Below are 21,191 nucleotides of genomic sequence, written 5' to 3' on the forward strand. Positions count from 1 at the left end.
ATCTACTCTCTCTTGTTGCCTATACAAGGGCATGAAATGCCTTAGGGAAGGGGTCTTCTTCTTCCTTCAGCCCTGAGCTCAAAAATTCCTACCAAAAGCTCTCCTCCATGCTTTCAATTCCAGCTAGTATTTCCATTCCAGTATTCGAAAATAAAAACATCAAAAAATGAAGAAATCAAAAACAATTTTACAGTTTCATTGCTAGTTTTGGATTTCAGCTGGGTTTTAAGTCTATCAGGATTGCAGAGGTATTTAGGTTCAGCTGTGAGGGCTAGGAGTGCATTTCAAGTGTGTGTTGAATTGATCTGTGGAGTCTGCTTGTATTTCTGGTTTTCAAAAGCAGTTCCTGGCATGTTATGTGGTGTATATTGTTGAGTTTGTTGTTGTTGCTGTTCAAAGTAGCTAACTCCTTTCCTTCTCATATTTTCCTTTATCCAGGTACACAATTGTACCCCTGATGAATGTGAGCTCAAATAGGCAGAAGTGAATTATGTGAAGAATGAATTTACATGCAGAATTGAGTTCTGATTTAGCTAATTTCCATATCTACGTATTCAGTGTTCAATTCATGGATATTGTTTTAAAGTTTTGCTTGCTTTAGTGCCAAATGGACTGTATGAACTGTTATATTTTAGAGTCATGTGAGTACTATAAAGTAAACACCAGTGTTAGTTGATTACATGATAGATTGATAGTAATGTCGGCGTGAATTAATTCAGTAATAGCTAGTCTGCTTTATGTTATTGAGATTGTGTTTACAGCTTGGTTTTCACCTTGATGATGTCTAAGGACTCACCAGAATGTCAATGGATGAATTAGCCTGTATATAAAACTGGAATTCAATTGACTAGTTTCCTTCTAATTCAAGTAGATGTGTATTATTTCCCCTATGCTAATTATTGAATACTTGAAATAGCTTAGAGGTAATTTCAAGGGGTGTCAGGGTAAGCTGGAATCAAAGCCTCGCTGGGCTCAACGATAAGCCATCTCAGGCTGTCACGCGAGCAGCCTTCATGAGTTTGGGCTTCTTAAGGGATTTGATCCCAGGTGATTAGGTCTGTCGCCTGGGCTTCCCTTTCGTTTGCCATGACCAAATTTTGGGCCGTTTCTGAGGCCCATCAGTGGTCCAGCCCATTGTTGAGGTTGGACTACTGAACTTTATTTAGTTTACATATAATTAAGTTCCCTTTCTTCTTTTAGGGATATTTGATCACTAGAAAATTGTAGTTACTCTCAAATGGGTCTTTTTAAATGTTAGAAATGAACTTCGCCCAACAAAAATCATGTATGTTGGGCTGTCGATATTTGGTTACTAAAATGTTTAGAATTTGGGATGGCCATTTAGCGAACTCCACGGTCTTCCCCAAAATAATATTACGTTAGAATCTTTAGGCGCGATTTTAATTAAAGTACCTTCTTAAACTCGGGTGCGCATTGATGCGACCCAAATCCAAATCTCGACGAAGTCGAAATGTGTTGACAACCACGGGTGCATTGATTGCGACGTGGTTCGAAACGCATTTTCACGACGTTGCAATTCTTTTAAAATAAATAATGATAAAAAATGGTTTACGAATAAAAGGCACATAAGCTAGCATGTATTAAAATCAGATAAAATCAAATACAATAGTTAAGCGACCGTGCTAGAACCACGGAACCCGGGAATGCCTAACACCTTCTCCCGGATTAACAGAATTCCTTACTCGGATTTCTGGTGCGCAAACTGTTAACAAAGTCATAAATTTCCTCAGTTCGGGATTCAATCGGTGACTTGGGACACCATTATTCTCTCAAGTGGCGACTCTGAATAATTAATAATTAAATCCCGTTCCGATTGTCCTTTAATTGAAAAAACTCATTTACGCCCTTTGCGGGTGTAAGTGAAAAAAGGAGGTGTGACACAAACTGGGGCAGAAAATTTTGTTTGTTTTGATTGCAGGGACCCACATGGAAAAATAAGAGATCATAGAAAAGTTTCGGCAATCATGCGCCCACCTAGAGAACAAGGGAAGACAGTTCAAGTTTCAAGGGAAAGCAATGTTCAAAGGAAGACAGTTCAAGTTTCAAGGGAAGACAGTTCAAGTTTCAAAGGAAGATAACATAGATTTCAAGGGGAAGCAACAAGGTTCAAAGAAAGACAATTTGAATATTGGCAATCAGGTGCCTACCTGGAGATAAAGGAATTCACTTCAAAATACAATGCAAGTCAGCAACAAAAGAAGCTCGTGGCAAGAATGCGAGTCAATAGTCCGAGATGATCAACGGAAGTTAGTCACAACCCAGAATTTAAAAAAAAGGCAAGAAGTGAATCCAGATGCAGAAGTAGAGAAGAGATGTGAGCTGCTCAAGACATGGCCGAGGTCACAGGAACTGCATACCTGGTTTTGATCCGAAAAGCTGAAGAAGGATGGACTAACACCTGCAACTAGCAAGTGTCAAGGTTCAAATCTAAAGTTTGTATGAAGAACCACTCAAGACTTAAGATCAAGTTTCAGAAGACTTATAGATAGGAATCTTGTAACTCATAGTTGACAGGCTTAGCTAGTTTTTTTCATGTTTTGATTTTTGATGTAATAACAGGACCGCGACCCGAAACCTCGGCGGAACGACACCTCGACCGGCTCTCCACCTCAGCATACTCCATCATCTCACTCACTTCTGAACTACACTGATCTGATTACTTTATAGCCAAGGATATGTAGGCAACCTCTGAAGCAAGGTTCGATCAAATCTTTCAAAAATGCTTCCCATAGAGTATTCAAACGGGCAAAAATCGCTCGTATCCGCTCACTTTATTTTTGCCCGAAAACACTTCGTGTTTCCGAGCAAAGAGGGGCAGCTGCGAGCACGTGATTTTTGCCCTATGTGAAATACTCCTACAATTTAGAGAAATAAAGTTCGCCCAATTTGTGCAATTTTATTGTGCTTTTGTAGAATTTTAATAATTATTTGCATTTTTGTGCATATTTAATTTTCATTAAAAATAAAAAATACCATGCATTACATTTAGATTTGGTGTTCATATTTTAGGATTAGATAATTAATTAATTGCTTTATTAAAAATGAAAAATCGCAAAAATGGCTCATTTTTACACTCTTAGCTTTTAATTTTGGATTATTAAGTTTTCTCTTTAACTTTTAGGATCAACTAATTTTTATAAACATTATAGTTAGATAATTAGTTTAATTTTACAATTTGAATTAATTTAGGTTTTAATTAATTAAAGAAAGAAAACAAAACAAAACAAATGGAAATTGAAAAAAGGCTGGTTGTTTAAATTCGATTGGGCCAAACACTTTAAAAGCCCAAAGTTTTCTCTTTACCCAGCCAAACCGGGTCGGTCCGACCCGACCCAACACCCAAACCCCTATTCTTCTTAATTAACCTAATAATAATATAACAAGACCTATAGGACACCTAGAGGGGATGAGCCGCAACAGTGCAAAAGAGGAGACCCCTCTCTAATTTCATCTCCCTGGTGACCCCCCCCCTCCCCCGCGTCATCTTCTCCAAAGGACCCTCCCCATCGATCTTCTTCAACAACCAAACCAAAAATCCCTCACCCAAACCCGCTGTTCACCCCTGAAACCAACGACTCCCCACCCCCCGACCTTCATCTTCTCCAGACCTAGACTAAGACCTCACAAGCTTCAGCCATTTTTGAATCTTCAGCAACCCAAACTCGCCGGAAATCAACCTCTCACCAGCCGCTAACCTTGCCTGAACTGAAACAAAAACGGAAAAGTTGAACCGGAGGAAACAGTAGCGAAACCAAGAGAGGAACATAGGAGAAAACAGTAGCGAAATTGAACCCACTAATTTTCAGTTTTTTATTCCCTTAATTTGGAGTTTAATTCCTTCGGATTTTCAGCTTGGATTTATTCTCTATTAGTGTTGGTCAGTGGAGTGTTCGGAAGCGCGGTTATCGTCGAGTTTGTTATCGAGGTTCTCCGGTCAAAATCGCGCCTGATCTGAGTCGATTTGGTCGTCGATTTGTCGAGGTTGTCCGCTCGAGGTCGTAGTCGGTGAGTCAAGGTTAACTAAGGTTTGTTTTCTTTTAGTTGTCAAATTTGGATCTTCATTTTGCACTTCAACTTGTACTAATTTATGTCACGCTAGAGTAAATGTGGATGTATTGATATGGTCTTGTATATTCAATTAGCTCATTGGTTTTGGAAACTGTGGATTCAAATTTTGTGTATTCTGCCTATTTCCTTGTTAATTTATTCTTAAACAACAATAAAGTGTAGAAGCAGAAACTTGGAGAGGGGCTTTTCTATTTTAAATCTCAATTGAAGGCATCTTTGTTGGATGAATTTTGGAAATATGTTTCGTTCAGCTGGTTCTCTTCCGCATGAAGGTTGTACTGTGAATTTCCATTTTGCTATATGTTCCTTATATTGACGGCTCTTATCCTATTTTGATCTACCATTTTCATTTTCGATTATTTAGCTTTATTTTGGTTGTTTGTTGGGCCCATGTGTTTTAAGTCCCATAGTAATCCGGTTCAATGTGAAGGATTGAACCCACTATTATCAAATTAAATTGCATGCTTTAGATATCAGGCTCGGCCTAATAAGAATAAAAATAAACATGGGCATGACTATTAGAAATCGAGGCGTGCCATTTAGTTGAATTTTCCATGGCCCTCGCAAAGTTGACAGCGCGTAGTTGCTTCAGGCGCGTTATTTGTAAAAATTACTTTCCTAAACTCGAGTGTGCATTTATGTGACCCAAATCCAAATCTCAACAACGTTAGATAAAATGTGTCGTGGACCGCGAGTGCATTTATGTGACGTGGTTCAAGACGTGTTTTAGATGACGTTGAATCCTTCCTAAAAATAATTAAATAAAAGCGGCTATAAAGTTAAAATTGCACCATAGGTTAGAACATGTTTAGAATCAGATAATTAGGCCATTTATGACAGTTGAGCGACCGTGCTAGAATCATAGAACTCGGGAATGCCTAATACCTTCTCCCGGGTTAACAGAATTCCTTACCTGGATTTCTGGTTCACGGACTGTAATACAAAGTCAACCCTTTCCTTGATACGGGATCTGAATCTCTTAATAAAATAATCCCGTTTCGATTGTCATTTAATTGGAAAAACTCCCTTTATTACACCCTTTACGGGGTGTAGGAAAAAAGGAGGTGTGACAACCTATAGGCCATGGGTTCGCCTTGAAAGCAGTCTTTAATGCTTGCATTAGGGTAGGTTGTCAATATACGCTCTTTGGTATGTGACCCTTCCCTGGACCCTGCGTGAACGCGGGTTGCCCTTTATGGATAACAAAGTAGAAAATAGTAAGGATTTTTTTTGGAGGGCAGGGCGGGTTTATGCAGGTCGAAGTGTGGCGAGTTAAAATCACATAAAAATGCTACGGTGGGGCGAGACGGGACGGTTTGAAATTTTTACAGGTTAAGTCTAGCCCCGCACTCTCCCATCGCTCCCGACTGCCATCCCTACACGAGGTTAAAATTGTTGAAATTATGGATCTCTTAAATGTTGAAACACACTTCGACCACTTCGACCACTTCGCCCCTGCGTGAACGCGGGTTGCCCTTTATGGATAGCAAAGTAGAAAATAGGAAGAATTTTTTTTGGAGGGCAGGGCGGGTTTATGCAGGTCGAAGTGTGGCGGGTTAAAATCACATAAAAATGCTATGGTGGGGCGAGACGGGACGAGTTGAAATTTTTACAGGTTAAGTCTAGCCCCGCACTCTCCCACCGCTCCCGACTGCCATACCTACACAAGAGGTTAAAATTGTTGAAATTATGGATCTCTTAAATCTTGAAACACATCTGCACAAGACTTGAAAACTCGTTTATTTGTTTCTGAAGTTAAGTTTATTATTACATGTCGTTAACAGTGGGAAGAGCTTTTTCTTCAATGGAATACACTAAAATTAACTTGTGAAGCAAAATTGGTGAAGAATTTTTGATATTCTTTAGTTTGTTACATGGAGGATGAAGTTTTTGAAGTGTACCTAATTCAAAATATGACAAGTCATCGAGTACAATTATAACGGTAATATTTTTATTCATATGTTGTGTTTAAGTGGTTTGTAAATATATACTGAATATTGTACCCGTTCCTTGGTTTGGTTATTAATGTTTTTTATTATGAAAATTAGATATCTTTATCAGTGAGTCATTTCTGGTCTTTGTAATTTGGGATTGTGTCCATGTAATAGTACTTAGACAATTTACGGCATAGAGGTTCGAATTTGATCTGTTGATCAGTTTCTTCAATTTGAAAGTGCGACAATTGTTTTTTATATATAATTACTGTGATAGATTAGTGGATGGATACAATGTGCTTCTAGTACCACTCCCTTGTGTTATCCTTCTTTTCTATGCGTTTTATTTTGCATTTTGATATTGTGTAAAGGCATCTGCTATAATTTTTCCTATTTATGCATTTCAGTTATTTACAACTTATAAAATTGTAAATGATATGTGATAGACTTTTGATATGTAAACTTTTGAGATTTTAGTTGACTGTTTTGTTGCTAATACTGAATAGTTCATGATTTGAACCAACCGTTGTATTTAACAAATAATAGCAACAAATATGTTTAAATAAGATATGTATTCTATGAGAAAATCTTATTATTAGGCTATTCTTATATGAACCGCAAATATGGTATCATTATTTACTTTACCAATGCAACCCCTCAGTCGTAGCAAAAAAGCGGTTTGTTGGTTATTATTGTATGTTCTTGATGGTCTTCTCTTCTAATTGTAGTGATATTGAATTTATAGTAGCCTATGTTCTTTGCACTAACTTAATCAAGAAATGTTCTACTTGTAGGCCATAAAGAGAAGTCCACTTTAACAATATGGACCTTAAACCGTTCAAATTAGACATTGATTAGCTTATAAATTAGTTTGCCAAGGTACTAATATGCCTGTTTTCCCCCTTCAATCTAAGCATAGTTTCGATCTATTCATTTATCTTGCAACAACAATTACGCCTCAGTCCCAAGCAAGCTGGGGTCGGCTATATGAATCCTCATTCCTTTCATTTAGCTCAACTCGTCATCATCATTACCAAAATAAAATGAATGCTATTCATTTAACTTGCACTTTTCATAATGGTTCATACCAGTAATATGATGTTTTATAGGGTGGATCTCCTAGTTTTGCAGAAATGAAGAGAGTGTGGGTCTCTAAAAAGTTCTCCTATATTTTTGAGGCGAGTCCCTCTAAAGATCAGGCATGCTTTATGCAATCACTCTATGCCTACTGCAGTGGTATGTCTAAATGTTCTCTATTTTACTTTTTTGTTAGTTTTCCTATTTTAACATATTTTAGCTTCATCCGGAGAGAATGATTCTGATTATTGTGGTATACACACACTTATATATGAAAAACTTTCTACGTTTAATGTGAAAGGCAACCATGGTGAGGTGCATGGAACGATAGGAATATTGAGAAATGTCACCTACACCCCCACGCCCAAAAAAATGTTGAAAAGCTTTATAACACTGAGGTAGCAGTAGATTTGTATTATTTGTCTTTTGCTGAATAGAACTGAAGTCAATCTTGTGTTCAAGTGAACACCATTTTGCTTATTTATTTACGTGGTTAAAAGTTACAAATTACAGATATAAATGACTGTTAGATTTATTTGATTGCTAAATATGATGCATTCCATGTGCTACTATAACTTGTCATATTTTGAATTAGGTACACTTCAAAAACTTCATCCTCCATATAACAGACTAAAGAATATCAAAAATTCTTCACCAATTTTGCTTCACAAGTTAATTTTAGTCTATTCCATTGAAGAAAAAGCTCTTCCCACTGTTAACGACATGTAATAATAAACTTAACTTCAGAAGCAAATAAACGAGTTTTCAAGTCTTGTGCAGATGTGTTTCAAGATTTAAGAACTCCATAATTTCAACAACTTTAACCTCTTGTATAGGGATGGCAGTCGGGCGCGGTGGGAGAGTGCGGGGCTAGACTTAACCTGTAAAAATTTCAACCCGTCCCGTCTCGCCCCACCTATCACGACCCAAAAATCCCTCTAAAGGAGTCGTGATGGCACCTAGTCTCTAAACTAGGTAAGCCTAATATTAACTGAAATAACATTAACTGAAGAATAAGACCCAGAAGAGACAGTGCAAGGAGGGAGGAGGAGGCATTAAAACGCCAGTGGCGGAGGAAGGATTTTTTCTAAGGGATTCAAAAAATTTAAGAACTGAACAAGTAAATAAGCCAACTAGAACAAAAACATTTAGATGGTAACCGATTTTACTAATAGAAAGATAGGTTTTCAACAAAAAGATAGTGCTAAGATAACCAGACCATAGTTACAAGACTTTTGAAAGAGGTAAAAACAAAAAAAACAAGTCTTGTGTTAGTTACAAGGACGCAATGGGATCAACTATCTTATAATCTTGAAGAAAAATAAACAGAAAAAGTAATTAACGTTATATATATTTGGATGTTTAACAAGTTAGCCATTGAATACATTGGCACTTGGTAGAGGGCAATTCTAAAGCACTTATCTATCTCAATTTCTTGAACTCAAGGCCAGGATAGCCAAATAGTCTATAATTTTCAGTTTCACTGGGCAATAATATGATTGATACCTTTTGTTAACAAGAGTGGTTGCTGTGATGGTAAGTAGTCTCCACTTCCAACCAAGAGGTTGTGAGTTTGAGTCTCCCCAAGAGCAAGGTGGGAAATTCTGGGAGGGAAGAATGCCGAGGGTCTATTTGGAAACATCATCTCTACCACCGGGTGGGCAAGGTCTGCGTACACACTACGCTTCCCAAACCCCACTAAGTGTGATTATACTAATACTGGGTTGTTGTTGTTGGCAAAAAAAATGTAGAAGTATCTATTTTTCATGAACAAAGTTTAAAACCTGCAAAGCCCCACCCAATTGTATAACAAACACTCATCCCATTTCTTTTAAGCTCCAACTTCAAATTCATCAATATCTACGAAAATCCCAATGCTTGATTCCAAGCAACTCATTTAACAAAATTCCTAAACCCTAAAAAAAACAGAGAGAAGGAAACTTATCGGGGAAGCTACGACCGAAGAGGCGACCAACGACTGACAAGGTGAGGATGAGAAGACGAGTAGCAAGCAGCGGCAAGAGGCAAGAACTAGCGCTCAACGAATTTTTCAGTTTGAGAGTTTTTTTATATTTTTGATTTTGAAATTAGGGATTTAATACAAACAAAATAGGGATGCATTCAAGTTTCGGCTTGATTTTATATTTTCGGTTTTAAAATAGTACAATACAATCCAAATTTTAATATTTTCCGATTGTTGGTTGGGTTTTTATTTGGTTACGTCATATAAAATAATTATTATAATAAAATAGTTATATTCCATGGCAAAAAAATAAATATTTCAGAGAATAAGAAGTAATAATATTAAATCTCTTAAATATTATTTTTAATTTTAATCACGGGTAAAACTTTTAAAATAAAATATTTAGAAGTAATATGATCAGACATATGAATTCAAAATTTAAATCATAATTCAAGTTCAAATGAGATCAATTCTTTGTTTGCAAATATTAAAATATGAAGAAATAGTGAAATATTTATGAAAGCTTCACAATCAAAATATTACTTAATAAAGAAGAGGAATAAGGGATTGAATTATGCTTAGTTGTCATTGAACCTATGATACTTCAACGAAATTGAACCTCATTGACCACTAAGCTAATTTTTAACTTGTGTTTGATGGGTTTAATATATATATACACAATATAATTTTCCGACAAAGGAGGGTTCATCTACCCCTACCCGCACCACAGCCGCATAGTTTGGAAAGAAGTGGAATGCCAACCCACCTCACCTTGGAAAGCCTTAAGACCCCCACAACCCCCCTTCCCCGTTGGCATCCCTAATTTGGTGTAAATGCAGCTCAAGAGTGAATGTCATACAACAAATCACGTTACACCACGTGGTGATTTCTCGAAAAGAGCTGGTCATATTCACATATTCTAGACTTGTGATTAAGATAAATATATATATTTTTTTTAAAAAGGGGGCGAACCAAAATAATAGTCTGTTTGGCCAAACTTCTAAAATCAGCTTATTTTGAGAAGTGCTTTTCTTAAGGCCGTCCTATGGGACGGGCCGTCCCGTCCCGTCCCGGTTCCGTCCCACGTCCCGTTCCGTCCCGTCCCGGTTCCGTCCTGCGTCCCGTTCCGTCCCGCGTCCCGTCCCGTCCCGGTTCCGTCCTGCGTCCCGTTCCGTCCCGCGTCCCGTCCTGTCCCGTCCCACTTCATTTTAAACGGGATTGGTCAATGTTAAACGGGACACGGGAGTGGACGGGACAACTATTTCGTCCCGTTTGTCCCGTCCCATTTCGTCCCGTTTCGTCCTGTCCCGCCTATCCCGCGAGTTTTTATGGTATATTTGTGGAATTTCTATTGTATTTGGTAAGTATAAAACAAATCCAACCTATGCACCGCCAATTAATGAAATGATTTCAAAATTTAAAAAGTTTTTTTCCCCTATTCCCGAAGTTTATTTAATTTTTACTCTACTTAACACATCTTTGAAACTAAGAGGTGCAAAGAGACTTGTTCGTAAAATTTGTGGGAATTTAGCAATTCAAGAAAATGAACAACCATCTCTTGAAGACTGCCAAGCTAGCATATATTCTTATGCTAGATCAATGTTAGATAAATATAAATCTATGCAAAGTATTAATTCTTGATTCTTAGGGATGACAATGGGGAGGGGGGGCTGTGGGGGTCTAAGGCTTTCCGAGATGAGGTGGGTTGGCACTCCAGTTTTTTCCAAACTATGCGGGTGTTGTGCGGGTAGGGGCAGATGAACTCTCCTTTGTCGGAAAATTATATTGTATAACGGTTTTTAATATATAATATATAATATGTTAAACCCATAAGGCACAAGTTAAAAATTAGCTTAGTGGTCAACGGGGTTCAATTTCATTCGAGGATCATAGGTTCAATGTCGGCTAAGTATAATTCAATCCATTTATTCCTCTTCTTTATTAAGTAAGTAGTAATATTTTGATTGTGAAGCTTTCATGAATATTTCACTAATTTCTTCGTATTTTAATATTTGCAAGCAAATAATTGATCTCATTGAGCTTGAATTATGACTTATATTTTGAATTCTTATGTCTGATCATATTACTTTTAAATATTGTGTTTTAAAAGTTTTACCCGTGACTAATATCAAAAAATAATATTTAAGAGATTTAATATTATTACTTCTTATTCTCTGAAATATTTATTTTTTTGCCATGGAATATAACTATTTTATTATAAAAATTATTTTATATGACGTAACCAAATAAAAATCCAACTAAAAACCAAAAAATATTAAAATTTGGATTGGATTGTACTATTTTAAAATCGGAAAACAGAAAATATAATTCAAACCGAAAACCGAATGCATCCCTATTTTATTTGTATTAAATCCCTAATTTCAAAATCAATAGATATAAATAAACTCTCAAACTGAAAAATTCGCCGAGCACTGGTTCTTGCCTTTTGCCGCTGCTTGCTGCTCGTCTTCTCATCCTCACCTTGTCAGTCACCGGTCGCCTCTTCGGTCGTGGCTTCCCCGGTAAGTTCCCTTCTTTCTGTATTTTTTTATTTTTCTTATTTTATGGTTTAGGAATTTTGTTAAATGAGTTGCTTGGAATTACAGTAAGCATTGGGATTTTCGTAGATATTGATGAATTTGGAGTTGGAGCTTGAAAGAGATGGGATGTGTGTTTGTTATACAGTTGGCTTGGGCTTTGCTGGTTTTAAACTTTGTTCATGAAAAATAGATACTTTTACATTTTTTTTGACAACAAAAAGTATGAATCATATTATTGCCTAGTGAAACTGAAAATTATAGACTATTTGGCTATTCTGGCCTTGAGTTCGAGTAATTGAGATAGATAAGTGCTTTAGAATTGCGCTCTACCTAGTGCCAATGTATTCAATGGCTAACTTGTTAAATATCCAAATAAAGTTAATTACTTTTTCTGTTTATTCTTCTTCAAGATTATAAGATAGTTGATCTCATTGCGTCCTTGTAACTAACACAAGACTTGTTTTTTTGTTTTTTCTCTTTTGGAAGTCTTGTAACTATGGTTTGGTTATCTCAGCACTGTATTTTTGTTGAGAACTTATCTTTCTATTAATAAAATCTGTTACCATCTAAATTTTTTTGTTACGGTTGGCTTCTTTGCGTGTTTAGTTTTTTAATTTTTTGAATCCCTTGGCAAAAATCCTGCCTCCGCCACTGGCGTTTTAATACCTCTTCCTCCCTCCTTGCGCTGTCTCTTCAGGGTCTTATTCTTCTGCCATTGCTTCATACCTAACTTCTTCATTCCTTTTTTTTATGGTTAGTTAGCATTTTGTTTTCACGTTCTAATTTACACCCTGATGTTTGTTTCTTTATTAGATATAGACATCTAGTTCATTAATGTTTTTATCTCAGGCATTTAGACGGTCTTAGGATAGATTAGATTGAGAAGTTAGGTGAAATCATATGATATCTATAAACAGTAAAAAAAAATTAATGTAAGAATATATGATATGATGACTATTACGATCTATTCTACTTTTTGTTAAAAATAGATGGCCTCTGGATTATAAAAATTCATATTGAATTATAAATTTCTTCTTGACATCTTTGTTGGTTTTGTTTCAAAATACTGGAAGCTAACGTTATGTTAGAATTTTAGTGACTTTTTTTTCCTTTAGTTTTCGGGTATATGCTTTTATTCCAATCCTAAGAAAAATTACTGGATAGATAATTAAGTCGATATGACTGCACTAACATTATGATCTCAAGCCCACAAATGCAGATGAATACTATTTGCTCCTAAGATCGTAACACATTTAAATTATGCATACTAAATTAGTTACAGTATAATTATAGCACCAATCGCCATATGTAAAAATTCATAATTTATTACCTGAAAATATTCTTTTGAAACTTATTTAGAATTTTTGAATTTATTCATATTAGATAACAAAGTAGATAGGAAGAACAAAAATATTCATGCCGGGTGAGGAGGGTTTATGCTGGTCGAAGCGCTGCGGGTGAAAATCACAAAAAAATGCTATGTGTGGCGGGTTGAAATTTTTGCGGGTTAAGTCCCAACCCGCCCGTGCCCTTCCCACTGCCTTCCCTACGCCAGAGGGTAAAATTGTTGAAATTATGGAGCTCTTAAATCTTGAGACACATCTGCACAAGACTTGAAGACTTGTTTATTAGCTTCTGAAGTTAACTTTGTTATTAGTTGTCGTTAATTCGACGATGGGAATAACTCTTCTTAAGCGAAATACACTAAAAGTAACTTTTGAAGCAAAATTGGTGAAGAATCTTTTAATCTTTTTAGTTTGTTGTATGGAGGATGAAGTTTTTTAAAGTGTACCTAATTCAAAATATGACAAGTCGCATCCAAGGGTGTGGCCTAGTGATCAATGAAGTGGATGAGAACCATGAGGTCTCAGGTTCAAATACCATTGGAGGCAAAAAATACTAGGTGATATCTTCCCATCTATCCAAGCCTTGGTGGATAGAGTTACCTGGTACCTGTTGCTGGTGGGATGTGGCAGGTATCCCATAGAATTTGTCGAGGTGCGCGCAAGCTGGCTTGGACACCACGATTATAAAAAAGAAATGACAAGTCATCGAGTACAATTATAATGGTAATGTTTATATTCATATGCTATGTTTAAGTAATTCATTACTTTGTAAATATATATTGAATATTGGTACCCGTTCATAGCATTGTGCTGGATGAGTTGGATTACTCGGAGCGTCATCGTGATTTTGGGTACTATAGGCGCATACGAGTGGGGGAGGTTGAAGGGGCTATGAGTAGGGGTAGAGCGATCGGGCCAAACAAGATTCCTGTGGAATTCTGGAAGAGTGTGGGTAAGGCGGGCTTGGAATGACTCTCTAGGTTGTTTAATGTCATTTTTAGGATGAAGAAGATGCTTGAAGAGTGGAGGTGGAGTATGATGATTCCATTGTACAAGAACAAGGGGGATATCCAAAACTGCAACAACTGTAGGGGTATCAAGTTGTTAAACCATACGATGAAAGTTTGGGAGAGGGTGATTGAAGGAAAGACGAGGAGGAGTGTGTCCATTTTTGAGAACCAGTTTGGTATCATGCCGGGACGGTCGACTACTGAAGTCATCCACATTGTGAGGAGATTGGTGGAAGAAAGATTTGCATGTGGTGTTCACTGACCTAGTGAAAGCTTATGACAAAGTCTCAAGAGAGGTCCTATGGAGTTGTTTGGAGGCTTAAAAAGTGCCTGTAGCGTATATTAGAGTGATGCAGGACATGTATGATGGAGCTAAGACACGGGTTAGGACAGCAGGAGGAGGCTCTAAGTACTTCCCGATTGAGATGGGGCTGCATCAGGGAGCATCACTTAGCCCATTTTTGTTTTCCTTGGCAATGGACGCATTGACGTGACACATTCAAGGGGAGGTGCCTTGGTTCATATTATTTTTGCAGATGACATAGTCCTGATTGATGAAACGCGAGGTGGTGTTAACGAGAGGCTGGAGGTCTGGAGACATACCCTTGAGTCTAAGGGTTTCAAGTTGAGCAGAACCAAAATAGAATACTCGGAGTGCAAGTTCAGCGGTGTTACCCAGGAAGCGTACGGGGATGTTAGGCTTGATGCGCAAGTCATCCCAGGAGAAAGAGTTTCAAGTATCTGGGGTCTATAATTCAGAATGATGGGGAGATTGATGAGGATGTCGCACATCGTATCAGAGCAGGGTGGATGAAGTGGAGGCTCGCTTCCGGTGTCTTGTGCGATAAGAATGTGCCGTTGAGACTTAAGGGTAAATTCTACAAGGTAGTGGTTAGACCGACTATGTTGTATGGGGCAGAGTGCTGGCCAGTCAAAAACTCCGTCAAATAGATGAAAGTAGCTGAAATAAGGATGTTGAGATGGATGTGTGGGCATACTAGGTTAGATAAAATTAGGAATGAAGTTATTCTGGACAAGGTGAGAGTGGCCCCTGCGGAGGAAAAGATGAGAGAGGCGAGGCTGAGATGGTTCGAGCATGTTAAGAGGAGAAGCACAGATTCCCCAGTCAGGAGGTGTGAGAGGTTGGACTTGGGGGGTAAAATGAAGGGTAAAAGTAGGCCAAAGAAGTCTTGGGGAGAGGTGATCAGGCGAGACATAGCGCAACTTGAGCTAATTGAGGACATGACCCTGGATAGGAGAGTATGAAGGTTGAGTATTAAGGTAGAAGGTTAGTAGGTAGTCGTGTGTTCCCTTTGTCTTCATTAGATCGATAGGATTGGTGTTAGTATGGTACCCCTTTTATCCTGAGTTTGCTATTATCGTATATTTTGTTCTGTTATTAACTTCCTTAGTTTGATATCAATACTCTATTCATTTTCTCTATTGTTATCAGACCCTCGGATTTAGTTCTCTAAATATATTGTCTTGCTATTACTTGCTATCGGTACTTCTTTCATATTCTTTATTGCCATCTTCGATTTAGTTTTCTAAATGTATTGTCATGCTATGACCGCTTTTTCCATCTTCTTTAGCCGAGTGTCTATCGAAACAGTCTCTCTGCCTTACCGGGTAGGAGTAAGGCTGCGTACATCCTACCCTCCCCAGACCCCACTCGTGGAATCACACTGGGTTGTTATTGTTGTACCCGTTCCTAGGATCCATTATTATAGTTTATTATAAAAAATTAGATATCTTTATCGAGTGTGTCATTTTTATAATTTTGGATTTAAGACCATGTAATAGTACTTTCTGATGTGTTGATCGATTTCTTCACTTTGAAAGTGCGACAATTTTTTTTATATATAATTAATGTGATAGATTAGAGGATGGATGCAACGTGCATCTAGTACCACTCCATTTTATTATCCTTCTTTTTCATGGGTTTTATTTTGCATTTTGACGTCATGAAGAGGTCACCTGCTTCGACTTTTCCTATTTACGCATTTCAGTTATTTACAACTTATAAATTTGTATGTTCTGTGTGATAAACCTTTTAATATTTAAACTTTTAGGACTGTAGTTGAATGTTTTGTTGCTAAGTTACATGATGATGTTCTTATTGATTTGAACCAACCATTGTATTTAACAAATAATTAGCCACAAGTTGCTTATCTTTTACGACTGTAGTGATATTGAATTTATAGTTGCTTATCTTCTTTGCACCAGCTTAATCAAGAAGTTTTCTTGTAGGCCATAAAGACAAGTCAACTTTAACATGGACCTCAAACCATTCAAATTAGACATTGATGAGCTTATAAATGAGTTTGCCAAGGTACTAGTATGCCTTTTTTCCCCTTCAATTTAAGTGTAGTGTAGATACTAATCTCTGTTTATTTATCTTGCACTTTTCATAATTCTTCTGACCGGTAATATGGCGATTTGTAGGGTGGATCTCCTAATTTTGCAGAAATGAAGAGAGTGTGGGTTTCTAAAAAGTTCTCCTATATTTTCAAGGCCAGTCCCTCTGAAAATCGGGCATGCTTTATGCAATCACTTTTTGCCTACTGTAGTGGTATGTCTAATGTTTTCTATTTTACTTTTTGTTCGTTTTCCTAATATAGCATATTTTAGCTTCATCCAGAGAGAATGATTCTGATTATTGTGGCATACACACACACACACACTCTTATATATAAAAAATATCTACCTTTAATGTGAAATTTAACCATGGTGAGGTGCATGGAACTATAGGAATGTTGAGAAATGTTACTTATCATAAAAAAAAGAAGAGAATGCTGAAAAATGTTATATCACTGAAGTAGCAGTAGATTTTTAATATGTCTTTTATTCAACAAAACTGAAGTAGCACAGTAAAAGGTGTAGTATCATGGCTCTGACACCACAAAGAAAAAAGCCTTATAAAGTGATTTTAGTATTTGGAGAGATATCACTAAAGTAGTGAATGTGAGTGCATCCTTAAATTCTCTTTCTGATGTTTATATTTCTCTTAAATTTTGATGAGAGAGCTGTCGTACTAGTGTAAGATTTTCACCTTTCCCCGTGGCTGATATTTCCTGCTTTAGATTAACCAAATTGAATGCTTTGCAGGTTACATGGTGTCTACTCATTCTCTTTTGAGTAGACTGGGTGGGTTATATTGTCTGTATTGCCTTTATGAGACACAACCATTCAAGCCTCCTTTCAAGATTTATATTTCTCTAGGTATATATACAACCTTTTTAACACGATATGTCATGAAATTGTGCTGCTCATGCGATGATTCTCTCTCGATGGTGCAGTTTTGGTCTTATGAGATGAGACAATTAAAACATTACAATCGATGGTGCAGTTTTGGTCTTATGAGATGAGACAATTAAAACATTACAATCGAATCTTAACAAACAACATTAGATTCAAACCTGAATAAGTCGCTTCACTGATTGAGTTGCAAATTTCTTGCTTTGTGATTGCGCTTTCTGAAGCATATAACATCATGGATACTTCCTAGATTTCTGTTTCAGAAAGTGTTATCAAAACTATAACACAAGATTAATGCTTTAAATCAGATGAATTATGAAGTAACATGTATATGTATTTTGCTTAGATCATTGGTTAAATGAATAGCTCTAGTGAGGATGTTAATTCATAGTTTACTCTTCTTTAAGTAGATTACCTTAGTTCTTTGAAGAGTTCTCCAACCATTTATTTGGACTATCAAGCTTCTATATTTTTGTAGGTTATGTGAATGGAATTGGACCATTATTAGGTGTCCACCGTCATTGCTTTGACTGATGTTAAACCTTTTCTTGGTTTAGCTTTGAGGACATTAACCTGTTTAATTGGAACCACAGGTGGGTCATCACTCTATTCAGTTTTCTCATCAATTCATAATAATAGATGAAGAATAAGAAGTCAAGGAATTCTTGAATAATTGGTAAAAAAGTTTAAAATATAGGTGAGGAATACATTGATGCTACTAAGATACCAATCACAATAACAGCTCATACTATCATTTTGCTAAATAGTTCTTAAATGGCAGTTTTAATTTCATTTGAAAAACAGGTTGTGTTTCATTTGTCCAAAATCAACAGGACTTCCAATTAAATCTTCCTTTGATGCCAAATGATCTCCTTCTCTCTATCATTTCTCAAACTACCTTTTGACAATACTAAATTCAGGGAAAGCCATTGCGTCCTCATTTTCACTTTCAAAAATAACCCATTCAACAGTATATGTTTTCAACTATAAATTGCAAGTTCAATATAAGTTCCTTGGCACTTCTAGAACTGGTTCACCATAATTTATTGTTCCTTATATGTAGCATAGCATCACCCTTGTTTAAATGAAGTATGACATTCTATTCATATTCCTTTAGTTGTAGATCTCTTAGGATATAAAAATTTGTATTTTTGTGGGTGCATATCCGATGTAGTTCTTCTAATCTAGCAGTGCCAATCAGAGAAGAAATGTCCCTCCGAAAGACCTTCTTGTGTTATTTGGGGATTTCTTAAATTAATATTTGGACTTTGAAACTCTTACTTTGGCTAGTGTTTATTTACAAAATTTGGCAAGTGTTTAATTGCCACTTTAGTTTACTGTGCAACTGTCGGTAGCTTTTGATGCTTTGTAGTTTGACGATAATTCTTTTTATTCCATTTGGTAGGAGACCTGAAGAATCTTCGGAACATTGTCGCAGAGGCAAAGGCTAAAGGTGTTAAAGTAGCCCCTGCTTTAGTCAAACGTACGTTAGACAGGAACATGTTTCTTTTTGGGTCTGTGGATGTGAATGAAGGCTCTGTAGCTGAGAGATTAGATGAACTGATGGAAATACAAAATGCAAGTATCCGTATAGCATCCAAAAAGTATGTTACTGATACTTTTCTGGCAACTGTTTGTTATATTTCACAGCCTTCTCTATACATTTGCTCACCTTGTTTCCTTGAATGACGTAGGTTATTTGCAAATACCCGGATCGAGCACTTCACCCACATGGATATGGTATGTTTGTAAGACTGTTTTTTAAAGTCAAAGAGAAGGGCTCTATCAATTTTCCATTCTAGAATATGCTTCCAGCTGTGTGCTTTTGCCTACAGTGTCATATGGATTGATGTAGCTATATATATGGATTTGTTGAACTCAGCCACCATTTTGATAGAAATTTTGAGTAGACCTGTACTTTACTGATTTTGCAAGGAAATTGTCAGGTGCAACATCATCAAAAATAAAAATTATAAGTAGGATTTTAGTAATTTTGGACCAATTGACTGTGTAAAACTTCTTTCATTAAATTGGTTGGATTTCTTCTATCCAAAAAAATTCATATTCTTTCTCTGTTTTTGTGTGGGTCTGTGTTTGTGATTATGTAATTTAGCAAGTATTTTAAGAATAGCATAAGATTGCTCTTTTATGATTCTTTTTCTTGGAGTGGATGCTTAGTTTTTACCGTAGCGGTGTGATAGTTAAAAGGGCAAGTGAAATGAAGTACTACAAAAGGAATGGACTAATCTCAAGTTGCCTGTTTGTGAGAGGAAAACAATAAAGAGGTTTCTTTTTAAACTTTAATCACAAAAATCAGATATCTTGTTAGAGGATCATTTGAACATATGATCCATTATTTGTATTGATCAGGAGTTATTTGAATGTTGGTGTTGATCAGTATAAGCAAATTAGCTTGTTACTTGTCACTAAAAAGTGGACGAGTTAGCTTTTTGGGAGGCTGCTATAGTGATGCAATTGCTTTCATTAGGTCTCTCGTCACTTAACCTGCTATTGCATGTCTCTTTCTTTGACTTCAGAGTGCTGAATTCGTATTCTCATTTATTCCAGGGCGTGGAGCTTGAGGTCGATTTGCTCAAGCAAAAGTCAGCAGAATATGCTAGGGCCAAGGAACTTGCTATTAGAGGTAACCTCAATGAGCTTCTTAAGCTTTTAACGGAAAACATATTTTGGTCATTTTTTATTTGTTGTCAGCAATATTGATGTGTTAAGTAAGGCACATTTTGTATTATTTCGAAAGGATTATCCAAGTCTGAATAATACTGGTTAAATTTTCTTCCATCTTAGAAGTATTCCGTTACTAAAGTCAATATCCAATGTCAAGTAATAAATAAAAACATTTATGGTCTAAATTGTATATTCAGTACATACTGAAGTTATTGTGAATATGTTGACAATAACTTCAGTAAAGCTACCAATTAGTTCACAAACTATTGCATTCCGTTTGTTCAGAATGTATATAGGAAGTTGCAAATGAGTTTAGTTCTCTAGATTCTCAGGCAATTAGGCGCGCACTAAATCTCATAAGGCTCTTTTGCATCCAAGATTTTTACTTTCATTTTAAAGTCGAGGAGGACATCTTTTCACTTGCTTTTTCTTTTTTCTTGAAGCGGCTAGAGACATGGTGGATGTAGAAAATATAAAGCACATAACAGAGAAGCAGACATTGATAGGGGATGTAGTTGAGAAGACTGCTGAGGACTGGAAAGCTCAGAAGGAATTATTCTATCAACAAATTGGTTATCAGCCTGTCAAAGACTCGCTTGACATTGTAAAGGAAAAGCAGGAAAAGTTCTCCCAGCAAGAAGTGGCTGAAGAGCAGGATGGCAATGAAGACTTCGGTAAGGAACTAGAAGCAGTGCTATTGTCGGAGCAAAACGAATGTGATTTTGAAGAATAAGGAGAGAACTTGTATAAAAAGCTTGTGTTTAGAAACTGGACAATGTTTTTAGAAGGTTTGTCACCAAGTTATAAGTATGCTTGTAAATGATTTTCGCAGCTACATGAAAGAGCTTGCAGCTTCTAGTAGGCTGTCCTGTATATTGAACATTTTCCAGAAATGGGACAGGCACATGAAATTTTTTGTTCATTTTGTTCATTATATAGATAATATGAACGTTTTTCAGAGCGGGCATTTTCTGTCCGCCACTGCCGTGCCGCTTGCCGATCAGCTTTGTCAAGGGTCTAACAAACCACCCCAACCAGTTGAATTCGACGCCCTCGTCTAATAGATCCCCACACGTGCTGCCATTTGCAAAGACATCACAAGTTCAGCACCCCAAAAGAATTACGTTGTCCTTGCCCTCAAGTGCAACGTTTTTGTTTTCTCATTGCATTTCTTGCCCGTCGTTCCCCTAGCAAATCCAGTACGCCAACTGACTGATTTGAAAGAACCCACACTGATTTTTGGCACCCACAAACTCGAAATTTCTGCATCACTGCCTTCCTTGCCTTTT

General features: G+C 36.8%; 1 protein-coding gene across 15 annotated transcripts; it reads left to right on the top strand.

The window, feature by feature from the left end:
- The first annotated feature begins 3,424 nt into the window (after positions 1-3,424).
- Positions 3,425-20,824, top strand: LOC107808513 (uncharacterized). 15 transcript variants are annotated; one of them, XM_016633042.2, is made up of 10 exons: positions 3,425-4,046; positions 6,818-6,902; positions 7,133-7,259; positions 16,210-16,291; positions 16,405-16,531; positions 17,068-17,181; positions 18,623-18,821; positions 18,912-18,957; positions 19,786-19,861; positions 20,346-20,824. In XM_016633042.2, the coding sequence occupies exons 4-10, from the start codon at positions 16,235-16,237 to the stop codon at positions 20,633-20,635; spliced, it is 909 nt and encodes a 302-aa protein (XP_016488528.1). In that variant the 5' UTR covers positions 3,425-4,046; positions 6,818-6,902; positions 7,133-7,259; positions 16,210-16,234; the 3' UTR covers positions 20,636-20,824. The 15 variants fall into 15 exon arrangements, with proteins under 15 accessions (XP_016488528.1, XP_016488529.1, XP_016488531.1 ...); XM_016633043.2 differs by having other exon boundaries at positions 7,147-7,259; XM_016633045.2 differs by having other exon boundaries at positions 7,155-7,259.
- The last annotated feature ends 367 nt before the right edge of the window (positions 20,825-21,191 follow it).

Source organism: Nicotiana tabacum, chromosome 11 (assembly GCF_000715075.1).
Source record: "Nicotiana tabacum cultivar K326 chromosome 11, ASM71507v2, whole genome shotgun sequence".
NCBI lineage: Eukaryota > Viridiplantae > Streptophyta > Magnoliopsida > Solanales > Solanaceae > Nicotiana > Nicotiana tabacum.